Source organism: Danio rerio, chromosome 2 (genome assembly GCF_052040795.2).
Source record: "Danio rerio strain M-AB ecotype USA chromosome 2, GRCz13ab, whole genome shotgun sequence".
Lineage (NCBI taxonomy): Eukaryota > Metazoa > Chordata > Actinopteri > Cypriniformes > Danionidae > Danio > Danio rerio.
This window is the reverse complement of record NC_141022.1, coordinates 38,040,570-38,062,500: the sequence shown is the minus strand read 5'-3', so window position 1 is coordinate 38,062,500 and position 21,931 is coordinate 38,040,570. Positions and strand designations below refer to the sequence as shown.

General features: G+C 34.2%; 1 protein-coding gene across 7 annotated transcripts in view; it reads right to left on the bottom strand.

Annotated features, from left to right (window-relative positions):
- The window catches only part of astn1 (astrotactin 1), a 414,746-nt gene that overhangs the window by 273,328 nt on the left and 119,487 nt on the right, over positions 1-21,931 (bottom strand). For 2 of the 7 annotated variants that reach the window (XM_087241082.1, XM_087241086.1), the window contains exons 4-6: positions 18,044-18,193; positions 6,854-7,003; positions 1,334-1,480 (exon numbers count right to left, since the gene is read on the bottom strand). In XM_087241082.1, the coding sequence (XP_087097208.1) occupies positions 1,334-1,480; positions 6,854-7,003; positions 18,044-18,193 (447 nt within the window). The remainder of the gene's footprint in view (positions 1-1,333; positions 1,481-6,853; positions 7,004-18,043; positions 18,194-21,931) is intronic. The other 5 variants (XM_087241084.1, XM_087241087.1, XM_087241085.1 and 2 more) reach the window with 3 other exon arrangements.

Below are 21,931 nucleotides of genomic sequence, written 5' to 3'. Positions count from 1 at the left end.
TTTTTTGTCATACTGAAGTAAAAGTTCGTTTAAAAAACTTAATTACTTCCTGGATTCTGTATCACCATAGTCTTTAGATACAGCCAAGCCAGAAATTATTCATAGCACTGGAAAATTCTGACTTAAATTGACTTTTTATTCAACCAGCAAGTAGTTTTGTTGACTGAAAATGACACAGGCTTCTCCCAAAGCATAATAGGGTAAAAAAACAAAACAAAAAATAAAGATTAAAATTCACACCTTTTTTTTTTACATTTGAACAAAAACTTTAAGTCAGAATTTGCCAGGGGTACTGTATGAATAAGGTAGGTGTGATTTTGTTAAATACGATGCAATCCTAGACTAAAACCTACAGTTGTTGTTCCTGGAACGTAATTTTTGTTTAAAAATCTAATCCAAACCATTCCCTTCCCCTAAACTATAGCTATTTACATTAAATGCCTCCTAAGCTATTGTCATCTAATAGAATGAGTCAATAGAGCCGCCATTTTAGTACAGTAACGTGCCTTTAAAATGAATATGGGACCAAGGTGCATTGGAGGACTGGCAATCTGGAGTGATGACATATATACACACATTAGCTTTTTAGGTGGTCAGTATGCAAATATATGGTTTTTAATTTATGAAAATTACAATTTTACACAACTTTTCTAAATCAATGGATAAGTGACCACATGGGCATTGCCGACAAAGAGCCAATGTTTGTATGTGTTTGTGCATATCCACCTTTCTGATCTAAGTAGTATATAACATTTCTAATATTCAATAATTTATGGTAAAAACTACGCACATTGAGGCACAGACACTGTTATGTTATCAGATACCCTCCTAAGTTGCTTCAAAAACTAGCCGCTACTTCACTTAGCCAACAATAGTACAAAGTTCACTGCAGCATCTTTTTATTCTATTACTTGTAACAACAGAAAGATAAAGTTCTAACAACACATTACAGGTTACGCACCAGGCTCACTGTAGTTTAGCTAACACGCTAAAGCTAACAACAACCAAATTGAGGGAATGCTGTGTTAAAAATAAAATAAACATTAGTATTTAATGTGAGACCATAACATTTAAAAATGTATTAACTGGTACACAGTGTGCAGTACAAGCACACGGTGTATAGTGCATCGTTTGACACACAACTAGAGACTATGCATTCATGTCCGATTGTGCTTTGATGCTTTCAAAACACATCTGTGCTTTTCACCAGAGACAAAGCAGGAGTCGGTGTGACATTTGCTTTAGTGCAGTAATAGTTATGGTGGTAGACGGGGGGCCGTGGAGTCCCACTGTTCAGGGGCCGGACGGGAAGCGGAGCGGGTGATGAGATTACCGTCTGCAATGAGATGCTCCGGTACGTGAAGGATCACTCTGACGTTCAGGCTACAGGAAAGGTGAGACGCACAGACCAGGCCGATCACACAGCTCACCACGCTGATCAAAGTGAGGGTGGTCTTATTGATAGGACTCCGTGGGGAACCTGAGGAGAAGACAGAAAGAGGAAGCAATAAACAAGCGATGCTACAAGTCTAGAAAGTTCACATTTTTATGTGCATGTCGGGAAGGCACAAGGGAGACGGTTAAAAAACAGACCACATCAGGGTTGGTGGTCCATGAAAGGAGCACTGGATCAAACCAGCCAGCCAAACTCGAAGAGCGCCAGTTGCTCTGGCACGAATAGAGCAGTGGGGAGATAACAGTTTACCTTTTGATGCATGCTGCTTTTATGCTAAATACTGCAAATGACAATATTTTTTTTTGGGTGTGGGGGGGGTAAGTTGTTTTTTATCAATTTTTGTGTGATACAGCCAAGCTGGTTTGGTGTAGTGCTGTGCCGTACATCTGTTACATGTCAAATCTAGGCACACAACATTGCTAGTGGTGTATGATTATTATAATACAACAGAAAGACATTAACAACATACAGTCACAAATGTATGAGGACAAAATACAACATATGAGAACAAAACACATTCTTAATTCCAATTCTATACATTTTGACAGTAGAACCTCAAGGTTAATGCACTGGACACCTTTTTCATTTTTCAACATTGCATAGTCAATTATTTTTAATAACTTTCCTTATGTCATAATGCACTTATTTAAATTAATTATTTGTATGTGTTACGTGAGTCTGTTTTGTTTTTGGTATGGTTGTGTGCTTTGTTTTTGCGCTTGTCTTATTTTTAGGTGAAGTCTGCGAACGGCTCGTTCGGATTGGATCCGAGACGGCAATGTCGGCTCACTCTATCTCTCTCGGTCTAACACTGTTTAGCTGTTGGTGCTTTGCGCTTGCCAGGATAGCTCCGCATAGCGTTCTTTTTATTGCTATGTTTTTGTTAAAGAGCCCCTATTATGGGTTTCTAAGAATGAGCTTCCATGCAGTGTGTAACACCATACTAAGTGAATAAAAACATCCAGCTGAGGGTTAAATCTAAAAGTGCACCGTGTTTAAAATTATAGATTATTTAATGAAATAGTCGACTCAGAGTCGAATAAATGAATTGTTAAGTTGGGTTCGGAACTTTTGCTTGAATGCATCAACATCGATACGGTACATCACCGAATATGTAGTGCCGGTTACAATAAAATGTGAACGCGCCTTTCCCTTCAGACACTAGCAGAGCGTCACTGTACTGATCATGACGTGAAGATGATGATCACTGACATGGAGATTTAGCTGCGGAAATCAAAAGGTTAAAGTTCATTTTCACAAAACTGCCACAGTAAAGCCAACCAAAAAGTTGCGATGAGGGATGAGGGATTTGTCAATCGTTTGCTATTAGAGAAAGGAGCAGCAGAGACGATTATGTATGGGACTTAGTCAGTAACTGTTACAGTTCATATGGACCAGTTTCTTCTGCTCCAGATCATAACATTCATTCATTCATTTTCTTTTCGGCTTAGTCCCTTTATTAATCTGGGGTTGCCACAGCGAAATGAACCGCCAACTTATCCAGCATATGTTTTACACAGCAGATGGCGTTCCAGCTGCAACCCATCACTGGGAAAAACCTACACATTCTCAGTCACATACATACACTAGAGACAATTTAGCTCACCATATTCACCCGTACTGCATGTTTTTGGACTTGTGGGGAAAACCCACACGAATATGGGGAGAACATGCAAACTCCACACAGAAATGCCAACTGACCCAGGCAAGGCTCAAACCAGCGGTCTTCTTGCTGTGAGGCGAGAGTGCTACAAACAAATTTATTTTCTTTTCGGTGTAGTCCCTTTATTAATCAGGGGTCGCCACAGCGGAATGAATCTGCAACTTATGTTCTTTTCTGAGATTATATTTATGTCTTTCTTTTCCTCACCATCAGAGGCATTTTCTCAAAAATCACTTTCCCAAACTAAAACAGTAACAGTTGTAGGATAAGTTGGTCTACATTCACGGTTCATGTATCTTTGGACACTTCAGACTTTACCACCCATCAACTAGTGTTTATAAAACTAAAAACAAAAACAAAAAAACGTTATAGTTTCTTCAGTAATGTAACACTATTGAATGTGTTTGTGACATTGTGGCTGGATTTGTACATTGCTTTTTGTGTATATCAACTGTTTGGCTTCAAGAATTTGTGTCTGTGTGCAGTTACACTATGACATACACCTACCACCCACTTTATTAGGTACAGCTTTTCAACTGCTTGTTTTTTAAATGACTGCACATTGCATGCTTGTTGGTGCCAGAAAACATTGCTGAAAAACGAATATTAAAATATACACAATGAGTGGTAATCTGTGGGTTAAAAAATCTTATTAAAGCCACAAAGAAATGATCATGTCAATACAAACCATATCTTCGATAACATTTCTTGTTGAATCTAAGTTTAAGACAGTTCTGAAGAAAAAATGGGTGCAAACAGGTATCAGCAAGGCATACCTAATAAAGTGGCCAGAGAGAGTTTAATCTACCAATGATAAAACATGTTGCATGCCATTTGTGTCAGTTTCTATGTCAAAGTTTTCACCTTGAAATAAAAAGAGTGATACAAAATGAGTACCCAGTGCATTAAAGGACATCTGAGGACCTTCACAATAAAACTGCACAGCTCATTAAAACAAGTGATGTTTAAAACGGTTACAAACATTTTTTAGGATAAACATGAACATGCAGCAGACAATGAATTATCAACAATACATTCAGATGATACACATATGATGATAAAGACAACTTGTTTACATGAATTGCTTGAAACATACAATATGGATTAAATGAGTCACAAAGGAGTTACAAATTGCATTAACACAGCAACATGTATATGAAAGGAGGAACCGCAGTTTTACAAAATATTATAATATACATGATACGTATTACATCCTTATTTGAAGTGTATATGTTATCTGGCTTGACAGGTCGACTTTGGAAAAATGAAAGACAGATGACTGAAAGAAAACAAAAAGCATTGATTCAATCATTTGCACGCATCTGTCCTAAATATATCTATTTATATAGAAATGGTTACAAAAATTTATGGGCAGTTTTTTGGAATCTATAATCTGTTTTATGCTTGTTATGTATTCATCAGTGCTATATTGAGTTGGGTTAAGACTGGCGCAGGTAAAACAAACTGTGCATGGTCTTCTGTGGTGCCAATTTCATCTTCTAGGACTAATTACAGCAAAGAAAAAAAAATAAAGATTTACAAAAAGGTAAAAATTTAATTTAAAAAATATAACTGAGTTCCCTGGATTTCATTTTTTTTTGTAAGGTTAAGAAGGTAGCATAAAATAATTTATTTTAAAGAAGTTAAATAAATGTCAGCATTTAGCATTTAACTTATTTTGAAAACATTTAAGATATACAGTGCTCAATGTAATTGAGTATACAACCCATTTTGAAAATAAATTTATTTATCCATTTCTCAGTGAATATAGGCAATGTATTTTGGTGCATTTAAATGACACAGATTTATTAAACAGATAAATTTCTTAAAAATAATATTGTAGTCACCAAACATAAATAGAAATTGAAGGATAATACAATTAAATTCAAGCAAAATATTGCAAAAAAAGACAATCTACAAAATTTCAATTAAATTTTTCCATTTTGTTGCTTCTCTTAATTTTCCTCTTTTTAAATTTCTATTTTATTTGTGTACTTGTATATGCTGAGCACTACACACACACACACACACACACACACACACACACACACACACACACACACACACACACACACACACACACACACACACACACACACACACACACACACACACACACACACACACACACACACACACACAATGTCAGAATTATAAGCATCCCTTTGAATTTTTTTCAAATATTTCCCAAATGATGTTTAACAGAGCAAGGACATTTTCACAGTATGTCTAATAACATTTTTTTTTCCTAAAAAAAAAAAAAAATTAACGTCAAAATTATTAACCCCTTTTAGATATAGAAATCATCATTATACAATAACTTGCTTGATTACTCTAACCTGCCTAGTTAACCTAATATAGTTAAGCCTTTAAATGTCACTTTAAGCTGCATAGAGGTGTCTTGAAAAATATCATGTATCAATATCAAATATCACATCATGGCAAAGATAAAAATAAATAAGTTATTAGAAATTAGTAATTAAAACTATTATGTTTAAAAATGTGTTAAAAAAATCTTATTGATGTTAAACAGAATTTGGGGGGAAAAATAAACATTGGGGCTAATAATTTTGACTTTAACTGAATATTTAAATACGATTTATAAAAAAACTTATTTATTTATTTATTTTTGTGGATTTCAAACTATTATTAGAAATACTTTGACAGACAAATGTATAACGATGTATTTGAAAATACCTGCATAGAGCTATTTGAGATTTGTAAGGATTTACTGTGTTTAATATATCTGGATATATACAGTATATATAGAGAGAAACATAAATATAATTATGATTTTATATATAAATAATTTATTTAAAAGTACATATTTAGCATCAGCGGTTATTAATTACTGTACCTTCATTTCTCTTAAATTGACAGCTCATATGAACACTTTTTTAAAAATGTAAATGCGCGCAAACATGTCTATCAACACACTGCTCTCTCCCAATAACCAGTTCATGCAGCGATCCAGGGGAGGAAAAAAAAAGTGACACGAGTCATATCTATTATTAACTTAAGTCCAATTAAAGGTGTTGTTGCCACAGCTGACTAGTAGTGTTTTTGACAGCTACAGGGTTTAAGCATTTGCAATTAGAGGGAGAAAGTATTAAAGTTAAGTGATTGTCTGTTAGTTGGCTTTCAAGTAGAAGTTTAGGGAGCTTTAGTCGCTTGAAAAAATTAAATAAAAACAACACAGGGCTCCTCAGGGGAGTCACTCCAGCCATTAGCGTCTGACAGTACTGTCCAACTGTTTGTCAAATGCTTTTATAACGCTTAACATACACACATTTACTGTGCTTAATATTGAATTGTGGTCTACAGACTGAGCTGCTAAGCTTAAGGTGCTTAAATACTTGTAAGCTCGCATTTAGTCTTCATTCACTTCAGACGACGTCCACAGAGTCTTCAAAGGCTCTGAAGAGTTTTCTTAGCAAACTTAAAAATTGCTTAGGGACCCTCAGTCCAATTTAGAAGACAGCTAAAAAAATAGTTAAGCATTTCTGCTTTCTTGTAAATTGTTTTAACACAGTATTCAACTGCAATGTCAAATCAATGGCAAAATCTCACACGAAACATAATGCCTCGGTTGGTGAAAAAGTTGTAAGGCGAGTCGCTTCACAACTAACACTTCGCTCAGTTTGAGAACGAAGTAAAACACAAACACTGAATGGCCACAATCAGTGCAGGCGATGCAGGTCGAAATCATGCGATGGTGTGGAAGTCCTTCTTACCCCCAGAGCCCCACGCCGAGTTGACGTTACCATTTCTCATACCTCGACTGCGTCGGCGGCTGCGGTTTGGGTCGGTGTAGAAAGTCAGCTGAGGCTCGCTGTCCGCCTCTGTCCCAGAGTCTCCATCCGGGTTCAGAAAAGTTGAACCCGCTGTAGAATTCACACAAAAATCATCCATCAAATCAGATTAAATGTCAAAGTTATTTTGTGTGTGAAATAACCATACAGAGTGTAGGTAAATATCACATCGGTCCCAAAAGAAAAAAAAAAAAAAAAAAACACAGAATGAATTGAAAAAAAAAAAGATTATTTGATCCAAGATTTAGCACAACAATTGCAAGCCCAATGTCATCATAAGGGTGTGAAATTAAACAAATCTGACAGCATGACAAAAGGGAGATTTCTGTCTGATTGCTAATCACTTTTGTTTACTTATCAAGCATTACTGATTACTACGGCAAGTAATTATAAAGAGCTACAGCAGATTTATTAGAAACATCACATTGGAATATTACTTAATTTTTTTTAATGAGGAGAGATCTTACAAATAATGCAGTAAAGCCACTGTCAAAATGGTTGTTAGTTAAATTACACCTTTTTAGGTCATTTTTACTTGCATATCACTTATACACTCTCAGTAAAGGTACGCAAGCTGTCACTGGTGTGGTACCTTTTTAAAAGGTAGGCATTTGTACTTAAAGGGTCAATATTGGTACCTCAAAAGTATATATTAGTACTTCAGTCCAATTGAACCTACAGCTTTGATAGTTTTGTTAAGCTAAAAACGGTTATTTAGAAAAATAAAGAAATCAGAAAAAGTTTATCATTCACATCAGTTGATTTAAAAACATGAAATTATAAATACATTTTACAAAAAAAAAAAAAAAGTTTACAACTGTCCCCTTGTTTCTGTCATTCCTGTCACATTTGCAATAAATTTAACAATGCGTGCAATACACGATTAAGGCTATGATTTGGAAGTGACATAATTTGACGGAGGAGAAGCTATTATAAGTCTTACATTTATCAATGACTAATACAATTGATTTTCACATATACATTTTTGTTTTTTAAACATTTATTTTTTTCTTGAGATGGATGTTTCTTTAGCATTCTTTACTTGATAGAAAGTTTAAAAGAACATTTACTTGAACTATAATTCTTCAGCAACATGTTTATTAGTCTAACATTAGTTTAATGCAATTATTAATTTATGGATAGAGTTATAAATTTCTTAAATGTTTCAGACTCCAAAGTTCAGAACAATAGTGCACATAAAAAATATTGCTAGACTATATCAGGGTTTGCTTACATACTAAGGGCTCTATTTTAATGAACTAGGTGCAAATTCTAACGTGTATAGTGCAAAAGCATTAAGGGGACTTTTTTTGCTATTTTACAGACGAAAAAATACGATTTGCGTCTTGGTTGGCTATAGGTGTGGTTTGAGCATATGTGCATTAAGCCAATCAAAATCTCATTTCCCATTCTCTTTAAGAGTCAGTTGCATCGTGCTATGGTGCATTTGCTATTTACATGGTGGACTTTGTAAGCAGAAAAACTGAACGCTTCACTAATGAGAAAACAGTTAGACAGACCATCTGCAGTGAGGATAAAGAATGAGCCTCCACCATTCTGCCTCTTTACTTTCTCTTTACTTTTACTCTTTATTCCTTTACTTTCGTGGAGTAAGAAAATGGTGGAAACTTTCTCCACTGGATATATTCATTGGCCTACATATTATAATTTGTTTGTTAAGTGCAAAGATGTGTTTTAAAACTAAGTTCTAAATTCACTAAATTCAGTTCTAATTTCCAGCAAATGAATAAATTAACAATAATAATGAAGTGTTGTCAAAAAATTGCACACAAAAAAACACACTTCCTATGCTCCATATGGTCCAAAACCCAACAGGTGGACAAATATAAGCTTGCTTTTATTAAAGCAAATATAAATATGTATATAATAAATACTAATACTAATAATAAATAAAAATAAATAAAGCAAACCGTTATGAATAAACTGAAAAAGCTCCCTGAGATAAAGAAGGCATGAAGGCGGTGGTTTTTATATTTATGTTGATAATAATAATTTTGTAATATTTTAACCCTTTAATTCTTTTTCGTTTGTAAAGATATTTGATTATTGCTGTACATCTTGTGTATTAAGCAATGTGTAAGTGTTTAAGGCACACAACTAACGCACTTTGCGCTGGACTCAATGCCGTGGTCTATTTTATTTCCTCAAAATAGCAACATGCCAACAATGCACCTAAACACACCTCCTTTCTAGACCGGCACACCCATGAGTCCACAAAGTGCGCAAATGAATTTACTATTTAAACAATGAGGCTCAAAACAGGTAAATTAGGGTTGCACGAGTCTAAAAATAGCAACAAATCACGCCAAACACATCTTGTGCCTTATTGCGCTGGGTGTATGATAGGGTCCATAAAGTTTGAATGAAAGCATATAAATGACACACAATGATAAGCACAAGCTCTTCTACAGTAGGAGGAAATATTCTTATAATATCACCAAATAATAATGTTTTGACATCCCATAATTGCACTGTAAAAAGATCTGCGAAGCATTCAAATACAAGATATATAAAATACATTAGAAATGGCATAATTGCAATCATACATCAAGCACCCACACACACATCCATGTGAAATACAGAGTATAATCCAGAACCCGCACAGTAATCATCGCTCTGTGAGAGACACTTCACCTCGCAGAAGAGTATGGGGTAAATATAAGTAATGAACAGGAGGTAAGGAGTGTGACTGAGATAAGAGATGCACGCCTCCTTGGACTCTTTCGCTGTGCACAAAAGACACAATTTACCCGTCAGAGCTAGACAAACGCTTTCATTATGCAGCGCGTGAGGAAGAGATGCACGAGCGCACTGACCCGTGGATTAGACTGACTCACAATGATGAGAAATAATGTTTGAGTTACTCCGTATTCACACAACAGTGCGGCTATCCATTAAAAACATCTTTGCTGGTGCAGGGGAGATTCAAGTAATTATCATTTATAGATGAGCCATCTGCATGGAATGAACTGAACTATGCTTATTTTTGTGATATTATTTCACACCGCCATAAAACAATGCATGAAATATTCAAAGCTGTGATGCAAACAACATGCTGTTTGGTTTTACAGTGAGTCTCAAAAGGGCACCGTTCTGAAAGTAAGCATTTTATTTTAGCACATCAAAGCTATACAGTGAAATGGTATGACGTTCAATCAAATTATTCGCAAATGGAACCGGAAAGATGGATGAAAGAGCACAAAAACAATGGGAAAATGACAGATGTCCTCAAAATGTATTCTGAAAGAATAGTTCTATTTATATACTGTAGTCAACAATGAAAAACGTTTTATCTTAGTAAATTTCAACATTAATGAGATTTATCATTTAATTTTAATACTGTATTAGTCAACATTATTTAGCAGAACTGAAGAAACTTACTAACACTGAACAACTTTTCAATTCAATTATTAAGTTACTGTTACAACCTCTTTGATGTTAGTCTAGGGTAAAAGTAATAACATTTAAAAGGTGTGGTACCTTTACAAAATGATGGGTGAAAACAAAAGACACAAACAACAAAACTGCCAACAAAAGTGATTTAATGTACAAAAAAGTGAAATCAGAATAATGCCCAAATATATATACAATAAGAAAAATATTTACAATAATAAAGTAACAAATTAAACAAAGTATCAAACAAAATTAGGTCAACTCAAGAGTAAGGGGACGCTAGTGAAGCCAAATCAAAGAAATAAATATAACAAAACAATTCTAACTCATAAGCAAACCCCTTACCTCACTAGAACATGAAAAGAAAAAGAAAAGAATAATCTTTAGTGCCGAGCGCCGTAAACTTAACTATTCTGAACTAAAAACAAAACAAATACATAAGTGGCATCCACTTTCTTACCTGGTGTTTTAAACAATGGATTGACTATGTGTATGTAAGATGGAAGTCGTACGACATCTTCCCAGTCCGCCTTACTCTGAGGACAAAGTGAACTCTCAATTATCTCTTTTGGGTTTGGGCAGGTAAGAATTGTGCCAAAGTAACAAACAAACAATCGAATATAAATGTACAGAAATCACAAAGTCGTTCAAAAATGGGCAGAAAATATGCTGTCATCCGCTCTCCCTGGCGTCCTTATATGTGACAGCGCCACGTCACCCAATGATGAGTGACTGGTCTCCTGACCAATCAGATTCCGCGAAGGCGGACCTAAAGGATATGACAGGTAGAGATGGGGAGAGAGAAAGAGAGGGAGAGAGAAAAAGAGAGAGAGAACGGGACGCAAAAATTCCACCAATATACAGCAACCGTTACAGTTACATATGCCAAGATTACTACACATTGTTGCAAACATGTTAGCCATTGTCAGGGCTCTATTTTAATGATCTAATCGCAAAGTCTAAAGCGTATTGCAAGTGTAAAAACTGAACGCTTCACTAGCGAGAAAACGGACAACCTGCAGTGAAAATAAAGAACAAACCTCCTCCATTTGGCCTCTTTACTTTCTCTTTACTTTACTGATACTCTTTACTTTAATCTTTTAATCTTTCGTGGAGCATACAACAAACATGGTCAGCACAGGACTTTTAGATAGTCACTGGTGTACTCTACTTCAACTCCTCAAAATAGCAACTTATCCCGCCAAACACATCTTGTGTCTTACTGCACTGGGTGTATGATTGGGCCCAAATGTTAGCTAATGCATTAGACAATATAAACTAAGGGACAAAACTGTAAAGTATTACCAATAGTTATTGTTTTTATAAATTGTGAAAAACCTCCACTTGAAATTTCAACATTATAAATGTATTTCTCTCATATAAAAAAAGTTGTAATAAAAACAAAACCTTACTAACTATGGAACTTCCGAAAAGGTGCATCTAAAAAGACCAAATTCCTGGAACTCTGCATTTTATTTTAGCACTTCTTGGCACTTAAATGAAATTTCAGCCTGCCAGCCTCAGCACATTCAGTGAACTTTCCAATTATTATAAGATTATAAAATCTTTTAAGGTCTTATTTCTTTAAAAATCAGTTATCTTTACTTGCTGATTGATAAATTATATAAAGTGGGTTTCAGAATGGACAAAAAAATATTATATTTAAATTATATTTTTCCCCACCATGTCTTTAAAATATGACCCCAGTATTTTCAATGAAGTTGATATTGACGGCATTCACAGATACACAGTTTTTCATCTCGTTTTACGCTTGAACAACTAATGAATGCTTAAGTCTTATTAACTCTATGTATTGTAATTACAATACAGCATCAATGCTGTGTTATTTTTGGCTGCTAGCTGTGCATATACCCCATTGAATAACAAATTTATTCACAAGTGACACTATAAATAAAGAAATTGTTTCATTATTACTATTGTTGAAGGACACTGATGCACACACACACATACAGTCAAAATTATTAGCCCTCCAATGAAATTTTTATTTTCTTTTCAAATATTACCCAAATTTAAAGGATCATAAACTCCCCTCTTTCAATTTAATTCTACCTTTTATTTCGGCTAGAATAAAAGCATTTGTTATACAATGATTTGCCAAATTACCATAACTTACCTAATTAACTTCATTAAGCCTTTAGATTGCACTTTAAGATGAATATTAGTATATTTAAAAAAATATCTAGTCAAATAATATGTACTGTCATATCATGGAAAAATTAAAAGAAATCAGTTATCATAAATATTAGTTATTAAAACTATTATGTTTAGAAATGTACTGAAAAGCACATTAACTTTCCGTTAAACAGAAATTGGGGCAAAAAAAATATATACACAATTACTCAATTGGTACTAGAACTACTGACTTAATTTCCACTGTAAGTTATCTGTGCTTTTACTCACACACAGCTTTCAGGCACTCTTCACACCTCTTCTAAAAACCATATTTTTACTTGCATTTAGTGCCTGGTTAAAATGAATGTCAGATTAATAAATGGTAAGCTTTTGTGCTTAAATACCATGCTACAGTTGAGTGAATCTGACCCTTTTGTTGCAAGTGCTTTAAAAGCTACAACAGTAAAAGCGTCTCAACTTGATTGAATAACAGCAATCTAACCAAAAGCTGATGAAACACCTGGCATTTAAGACTTCAAACACTAACAACATTTCAAAATGACACATGCCGGTACGCCAATGTTTTTTTTTTTTTTTGTCTTGGTAACAAATGAGAACAAAAGAAGCACCTTCAAAGGAATTAAACCTCGTAAACCTCACAGAGCAGGTGAGGATTGTGCGCGAGCCTCCACAATTAGGCAGGGGCCAAAGGTGCAAAGCTCCATGGAGGGGAATAAAAGATGAGCTCGTTTAAATATTCAACACGGAGCGCCAACAGCTTTTCGGCATGCAGTGCAGGTGCACACGCCTCCTGCAACGAAAAAAGTTATTTTGCAGCACCGTTCAGGCTGCTCAAACTCAATCATTTGCGAGGTCTTGGAATCAGAATGTCACCAGAATGATCGCAAAATGAGGAAAGGTGAAGTACAGACATCTACGCCAATACCATTGACCTACGAATAACTGAAAAACGTCAAACGCCAATAGCAACAGTTTTAATTTGTCTAATGAAAAATGAGGGGTATAAATAGATGAGGTGAGAGAGGCAGGTGTGACTGAGAAAGAAAAAAAGAAAACTTGAGAGGATCGGTGCGCTCACACATGTTTGCACGGGAGTCTAAACATAGCCTTTAGCAGATTTCATCTTTCACGGACTGCTCTGAGAGCTTGTGCATAGCCTCGGCAGTTATGTAGGGTTCGTTAGTGAAGAGTAAAAGAAGAACAGTTTCAAAGTCACATTGTCATTAATCTCTCAGTAATATTAAAGAATCTTGTGATTTGAAACTTGTATATGACTACTATATAAAAAGCTATAGATTTAGATTGGGGATTAGATATTTTTGAGCTATCAGAAAGAGCTGTAAGAGGTCAGTAAACCAAAGACAGACTCAAACCTTCAGAGATAAACCCTCATCTTTAGTTCATTTAACAAACTGGCAATACACATGCCGCCTACATAGATTTAAACAGTTGAGCTATTTGGAAGTTTATTTCTACAGATAATAAATCTCTACACCCACGATTCTATGGCATTGTTAACAGAAACCAGCAGCTCCAAGTTCAAAGGAAAACAGCACATTTTTTGTTCTATTTATTGTGCGTTTACATATTTCTATGACTGTAATCAGTATTGGTCTATATGCCTAGTACTGTAAAAAACGTTTGGGTCAACCTTTTTAATTTACAGTATAGAGTGTCTATTTACACAAACATTGTTTTACCAGCAGTGGTGTAGAACATATGACACGTAGCAGTGGAAACCTTGATATATTATTATTTTTAATAATATTAAAAATAAATAAATAAAATAAAATAAATTTAAAATATTCTTTTTACTATTATTATTATTATTATTATTATTATTATTATTACAAAAGGGCAAAGGCATTTCAGTTACATGTAAAAAAAATAAAATGTTCAAAAAACGGCAATAAAATACCAAATTATGTTTAATATGAAATTATTTAGAATTTAAACTGGATATATATATTGTAGACAAGGCTTTGTTGTCCAAATAAAGCAGCATCCATTTTATTAATATTCTCTACAATAGACATGGTAATACTGCATAAAGTTTTATAATTTAGCCTTTAACCTGCGGTGTTTATATCTGGCACTTGTTTGCTTCTTGCTAATAAAACACAATTTTACCTACGGTGTAAATATAGTATATCTCTAGTCATTATTTGAAGGAATAACTATGATTTATACACTTACACTTATTGGAAAAGGTTTAGGAGAGCTGCCTTCACATGCATGTGAACTGTAATGACATCCCAATCTTAATTCGTAGGGCTTATAATAAAGTTGGTTCACACTTTGCAGCTAAAATAGATTCAACTCTTCTGGGAAGGCTTTTCTCTAGGTTTAGGAGTTTGTGTATAGGAATTTTTGACCATAGTCTAGAAGTTCATTTGTTAGGTCAGGCATTGATGTTGGACGAGAAGTCCTGGCTTACATTTTCTATTCTAATTCTTCCTAAAGGTGTTCTATAGGGTTGAGGTCAGGACTCTGTGCAGGCCAGTCAGGTTTCTCCACATTAAATATTATCATCAAGGGGCATGAACGAAATGTTACTGAATGAAAGTGAAAATATTAAACTGCAGTTGAAGTCCAAAAATAAAATAAATGGCACCTTATTTAGATTTATTAATTATTATTTAGATTTAGGCGCATAAACATCTCATTTAGATTTATTATTTAAATTGAGGTAAATAATTACATTACTGATGTCAATGTAAACATACCCAGTGAGCATTTTCAATGATCCCATGTGTAGGTTCAGACTTTTAAAGAAATAAAATGGGCTTATTCATCACAATCTATGTGTTACAACCATTATTCATTTATTCTTTAGGTGGTAAAAGAGGCAAAGAAAATATCTACCTGATCATTGTGATCATAGTATCAGCACTGTGGCCAACTCTAATGCAACTTTTATTAGCCCACTGAAAGCCTTTATTTTACTATATATTTTTCTCTGTTATTCTTTTCCATTAATTTCGGTAAAGCTTTTTAATTAAGCCAGAATTCCTGAGTGCACCCTTACTTTTTGAATCCAAGTGCATTGGTATATAAAAAAAAAACCCAAAACAAAACAGGTGGTCTGAAGGTCAGAGTAAGACTGTGCATCTTTTGGAATGAAGTAATGAAGCATTAAAGAGGGAGCAGAGAGGCAAATATTTGTCCAGCTAGGAAATTAGATTCTTACTCAAGGAAAACACTTCACTGGACATCAGCTATTAGTGTCGAAAGCAAATCTGAGTAAGGAATACATCTTGTATAGCACTAGGCATGTTTCACTGAATGACATACAGATATTGGTACACCTCCACTCACAATAAATATTAGAAGCATATCTCAAATACATACAAAGTTTTGGATGGTGTGATCAGTCAAGCATAAAGACAGAGAAGTTCAGAGCCACAGCGGGACAGTGGAGAGATTGGAAGACAAATATTTGTGTGTGGTTATGATTACAGACATCGACAGCGGCTGGAATGAGATCTGTGTGGATGGAAGTGGATATTCGATGGGGGTGTAATGGCTCGGATTTCTCACGGTTGAGTCTATATCACCCTTCTGTGGTCACGGTTTCTGTACTGTTTGATTAATGCCAATAAGACATCTCATTTTTCCCACCACACATGTAAACATTTTTATACAGCTGTGTAACAGAATTATGAGATGACTGGAAAATGTTTGATTTCTCAGGATTTCCTGGATTTTATGGGTATAGGTCTGAGTAAAATAATAGCATACGTTTTATTTTATATCATAAAAGTCTTATACAAATTTGAAATAACATGTTCAACTCTGGTTCATTCTGAGCGCCAAATATGTCCCAGGAGATTGCAATTTTTGTTTTCGCAAATACACCAGAGGCTGTTGTGTAAGCTTTTTGAGATCTCAAACTTATCTCACCATTCATACCTGCTGTTCTCATGTAAATCCAAAAGAGGCCACAGTTGACTGACTGAATGTCCAATCAACTGACCCACCCTCCTCCTTATCTAAACCCCACCAAGAGTGCTTCAAAAGCACTGATTGACCCACCCACCCACCCACTTCCCTATACCCAACTAACAAATTTAAAAAGCAATACAGAAAAAAAACACTTTTTTTGATTTTTAACACGTTTTAAGATATTACCACATTCCTACCCTGTTATTTACTTGTTCATTTTATTATTTGGATTCTGTTTTTGTCCTACCTGCTTTCTGGAACCATTCTTCGCCGGACTGTTGTTGACCCGGTTGTTGTGGTCAACTACTCTCTGCAGCTCAAGTCCGCCAACCTACATGGCAAGCTAACTAGACAAACTGGTAACAGCGAGAAAGCTATTCATATGGAGGTAAGCACGAAAAGGAATGTCATCATACAGTCCCGTAGCGTTCGTTTTAAAGACGAAATGCAGCCATACATAAATCTGGCAACATAATTTGCAATCTCCAGAACTGTATATGGGTCTACGTTTTCAGAATGAACATATGTTGAAAATATTGTCATTTAGGGCAACCAACGCCCTTCTTGTAATTTATATATATATATCATTTATTATTATTATTAAACATTAAAACTGAAACATTTTATTTTAAATGTTATGTATGCTTTATCAATAGTTTAAAACAAACAAAAAGAAACAAAAAATGTGTTTACAACAACTTGATTTCTTAATTTGTCACATCTGTATATCATTCTGACATCTACTTATACATTATATTAGCAATCAAAAATGTGAGGTTGTTAATAACTTTTTTCAGCTAAAACATTATATTTATCAACAGTGACTGGTCAGATTTTTACATTGTTACACTCAAATTTTATTAGAAATAAATGCAATAAATAACAAAGCACAACTGTTACTTGTCTACATGACAAATGTTTTAAACACAAATTCAACATATACAAATTAGTTCTACACTCTTAGAAATAAAGGTACAAAATATGTCACTGGGGCAGTACCTTTTCAGAAGGTACTTTTATGTTCCTATCAGAGCCTTAAGGGTACATATTAATTCCTAAATGTTCAAATGTGTACCTCATAGTAACTTAAAAAGGTCCCCAAACATCCCCAAATCAAAATAAATCTTTTAGCTTTATACATTAAATAAATTGCTTCACGTGGCCTTAATAAACATGTAAATCCCTTCCCACAAGAGAAAAAAAAATCTTACTATACTACAAAACGAAGTTGCTTGTAGGCAGTGGCTGCATCTCCTCAACATTAAAAGCAATAACCATTTTTTGTTTTTTGTTTTTTTTTAGACAAAATAATTATTTTACCTGGAGAACGTGAACTGATGCCAATCATTTGTTGTTATTGTTGTCTTCAGTAAGTACTGACATACCTGATACTCCATCTGACTTGAAAAAACCCATATTCTTTGATACTCAGTTACTAGAACAGTACACTGTCTTATTACCTAACGCATGTTACTTATAACGCGTTACCCCTAACACTGCAGATAACCGCAGTACAAAATGTACTGTATATTTAAGTGTAGGATGTGAACCACCAGGTTACAAAAACCACTTTAACCTTTATACATTATGAAAACTCACCGTGTGTTTTGCTGGACAGCCTTTTGCGCTGGCTGGTGGAGGTATTGTGTGGAAGAAGTGTGTTTTGCTGGTGGTTGCTGTCGACAGGACTGGTAGCAATGATGTTATCCTTGTACTTGCTCATTAGGGACAGTTTTGTGCTATCACTCCCTGATGGAAAAAGGTTACAATTAGGGATAAAAAGAGACAGACGGATGAGCAGCAAATAACAGTCCGCCAAGGGCATGCAGAGACACTTTATGTAAACACTTGTCATTGAGAAGGACAAGTCTAAGTGGTCTGTGTGAAGTATTTTCAGGGTTATATTACAGCGGAAGCAACTGAGAGCCCAGCAATTCGGGATATGATGTGCCGTCATTCACTATTACGCAACATGGCCATCCCCCGTAGTTAGTCTACCCCTTCATAATGAGTAAATTGCACAACAAAGACAACTGGCACTGCAGGGTTTTTATTGTATTAAGCAAATTACTATGACAGCATGGAATCGCTCCTTTCCTGCAATGCTTTTTAGGGGGTATTTATAATGGGCTACTCTTCAATGCAAACATCAACATCATTTCACATTCAACGAGGGGCAGCTATTCCAAATTCTGTGTGTCCAAGCGACAAGGCCAATACAGCACAAGCTCAGGTATGGTCATGTGAATCATATTCATTCTTTCTTGATTATTGAAAAGCTTAATGCTAGTAATACGCAGAGTGGCTAAAACAGTAAATCTGACTGTTCATATTAGACTGAAACAAATGTAAATGTCAGATCATTCATTCATTTACCTTTGACTTAGTACCAGTGTCGCCACAGTGGAATAAATCGGCAACTATTCCAGCATATGTTTTACACAGCGCATGCCCTATCAGCATACATTATGGCCAATTTAGTTCATCCAATTCACTTACAGCAAATATATTTAGACTATGAGGGAAACCAGAAGAAACCAACATGAACACGGGGCGAACATGCAAACTCTGCAAAGAAATGTCAACTGGTCCAGCCGAGACTCGAACCAGCGACCTTCTTGCTGTAAGGCGAAAGTGCCAACCACTGAGCAACCGTGCTGCTTTATGTCAGATCATATTTAGCTTTTTTTGTAATATATAATAGTGTAAGAGCTGTTTTGTTTTGGCTCTCTGCAACTCACATGGTTGCCCACTGAAGCTAAGAAGGGCTATCCAGTACAGCACAAACTGGAATCAGTTTTGTTTATGTTATGTTAGAATTGGTAATAATAAGTGTCAGGACACACATTCTAATGAATGTGAAAATGTATTGCATTACAGACAATTAGTAGTATGCTAATTAAATATTATGACATAATAATTACTAAAATCATCACCAATATACATTTTAATGCACATTAAAAATCTTTAAGGACATTGTATGAGAAAATTAGACTACCCTTAAATAATATGCCATTTCAAATATATACAGTCAATGTAGTGATTTGAGGTAACAAATAATATGCAATTTCTGATTTTAATGAAATAATATTGAGCAATAACATTCACCAATATCTTGTTAAGAATTTCCATTCATTTGTTCTTAAGAAACTTCCTTAGAACAATCTACAGTATACCGTGTTCATGACAAGTTCAAAACATTTTTCAGCTGCTATTGTAAGATTTTTTTTCTGAAAGTGTAATTTACATTCAAGTTACATTTAAATATAAAAATTGTATTCACTTAAAATTAAGTATATATATAGTTATAGCAGTGTTGGCTATATATATATATATATATATATATATATATATATATATATATATATATATATATATATATATATATATATATATATATATATATATATATATATATGCCAACACTGCTATAACCGATGTTTGAACAAACCATCACCACTAAAAAAAGACTGGTATGAGTTTCACAAATTCTGTTATGAGAAATTCCAGAAAAGCAAGCATTCATTAATGTTAGAATCTTTGTGAGAAGTGTGTAAGTGGGGTTTAGGAATAGATTGTTCAGTGAATGAGTAAGATAATGGTATTACAGTTACATGGGTTTGCTTTCAATAGCCTTTTTATACTGCAAAATTTGAAAATGGTCAAAATGGCTGCCTAGATTTCGTGCTAAATGGATTTCAATGGTGCCCTAGACCTCTGGCCAAATAAACAGTTTTGCCTTGCAGAAATATCATTACTTTGATATTATTTAGGGAAAATAGCTTTAACCAAATAAATAAATATGTCATGCTGATTTCCGCTCTGCAGTGGTTTTGATAGAGGCTTTATCCAATTTCTAGAGCTTGCACTTAACCTGGGGTTTCTCACTCTCAGCCACAAACCAAAAAGACGAGCTCCGCTCAGACTCCTGAGCTATCGAGGTGAAATAAATATTTTCAGGGTCAGCAATGTGAGAATGATGTGCTTAACAGATCTAATTTACATCTCACAGACTCATGAATTGTAAACAAAGTAGTATATTGAGAATATGGATAAAACATTCAAAGGATTTAACATATAAAAATATCATTTTGAAAGACTTGTTATGTCTATATCAAATGTAGAAAGATCCTCAACATGCTTTGATCATGTCCGTTCACTTAAGCATTCAAGGCCGGCTTGCCAAGCTGTTTATTTATCTTTGAAATTAGGCACTAAATCAAAACACTGATTCGGGAGTGTGAATTAATTTAGGCGATGATTAAAGCATGTTATTAAAATCATTAAGATTATTGTCTGAGGCTTTATTGGCAATTTTATAGCTCAGATATTGTTGGGCATGTTAAAAGGGCAGTTCAGTCAAAACATAAAACTGCTTCATTTACTCCCTCTCATATCATTCCAAAGCTGTAAGACAGAATTTCTTCCATACAACACAAAAAGGAAATTTTATTATTTATTTTTTTGAAGACTGTGCTGGTTTTCTTCTCTTGTTTTATATATAACTACAATTAATGTGCATTGAAGCATCCAATGGCTTAAAACAGATGTAAGGGCACAATAAAAAGGATTTTGAAGGTGTGTTTTTAACTATATGATATGGTTCTGAAGCCATACTGTAGCTTTAAAAGCTGCAGTTATATGACTTAATATCTCTAGTCATTGACATTCATGACATCCATCCTATTCTTTATTGGAATATTCCTGAGAGTTTAGTAAAAAATAAATTGTTTTGAGTAAGACTTTTTTAACGAAACAGTCGATCCAGTTCATTACGCATGAATGATTTGTTTATTACTGGTTTTAATGAAGCATAATGAGACCTGGTGCTTTTCAACAGATCAATTAACTCATTACACATAAAAAAAAACATGCTGATTTCAAGTTAGCATCTGGCGCCTTAACTACAGCACTGCTAAATTATTTTGGGATGATTTTTTTAGTTTTGTTTGCTAATTTTAGAGGAATTTTGTCAGTTATATTTCTATTTTATAACTGTTTTATTTATTTTTATTTTATTTAAAACCTATCAAAGTGGCAATATAAAGCATATGCAATGTTACAAATATTTTAAGTGTTTATTAATTAATTAGTAAATCATTGATTCCAATGACCTATTGGATAACAGAGTAACATCGCAGTTTTGCTCAGACACAAATATTCTGCTTTGTTTGCAACTTTTTTAAAACTAAAACAGACAATTATGTTCTCAATTTTAATATTGTTCAATATAATTTTATTGTTTGTAAACTCTCAATACATCATTCGTGCTCATGAGGTTATAATTAAGAAAAGAGCGCCCTTGTAATTTTTTAATTTCTTTTTACTTTGATAAATAATAATGGGTAATTTTACCTAAACTCGTTTTCTAATAATTCAATATTTAAATCGAATAGTTTCTAGTTTCTAGAAACTTTTGTTGTTAGCAAGGTGAGAGATATACCTTAAAATGTCAGGTCCTTCATTTCTAAAACAAATAGTATGATA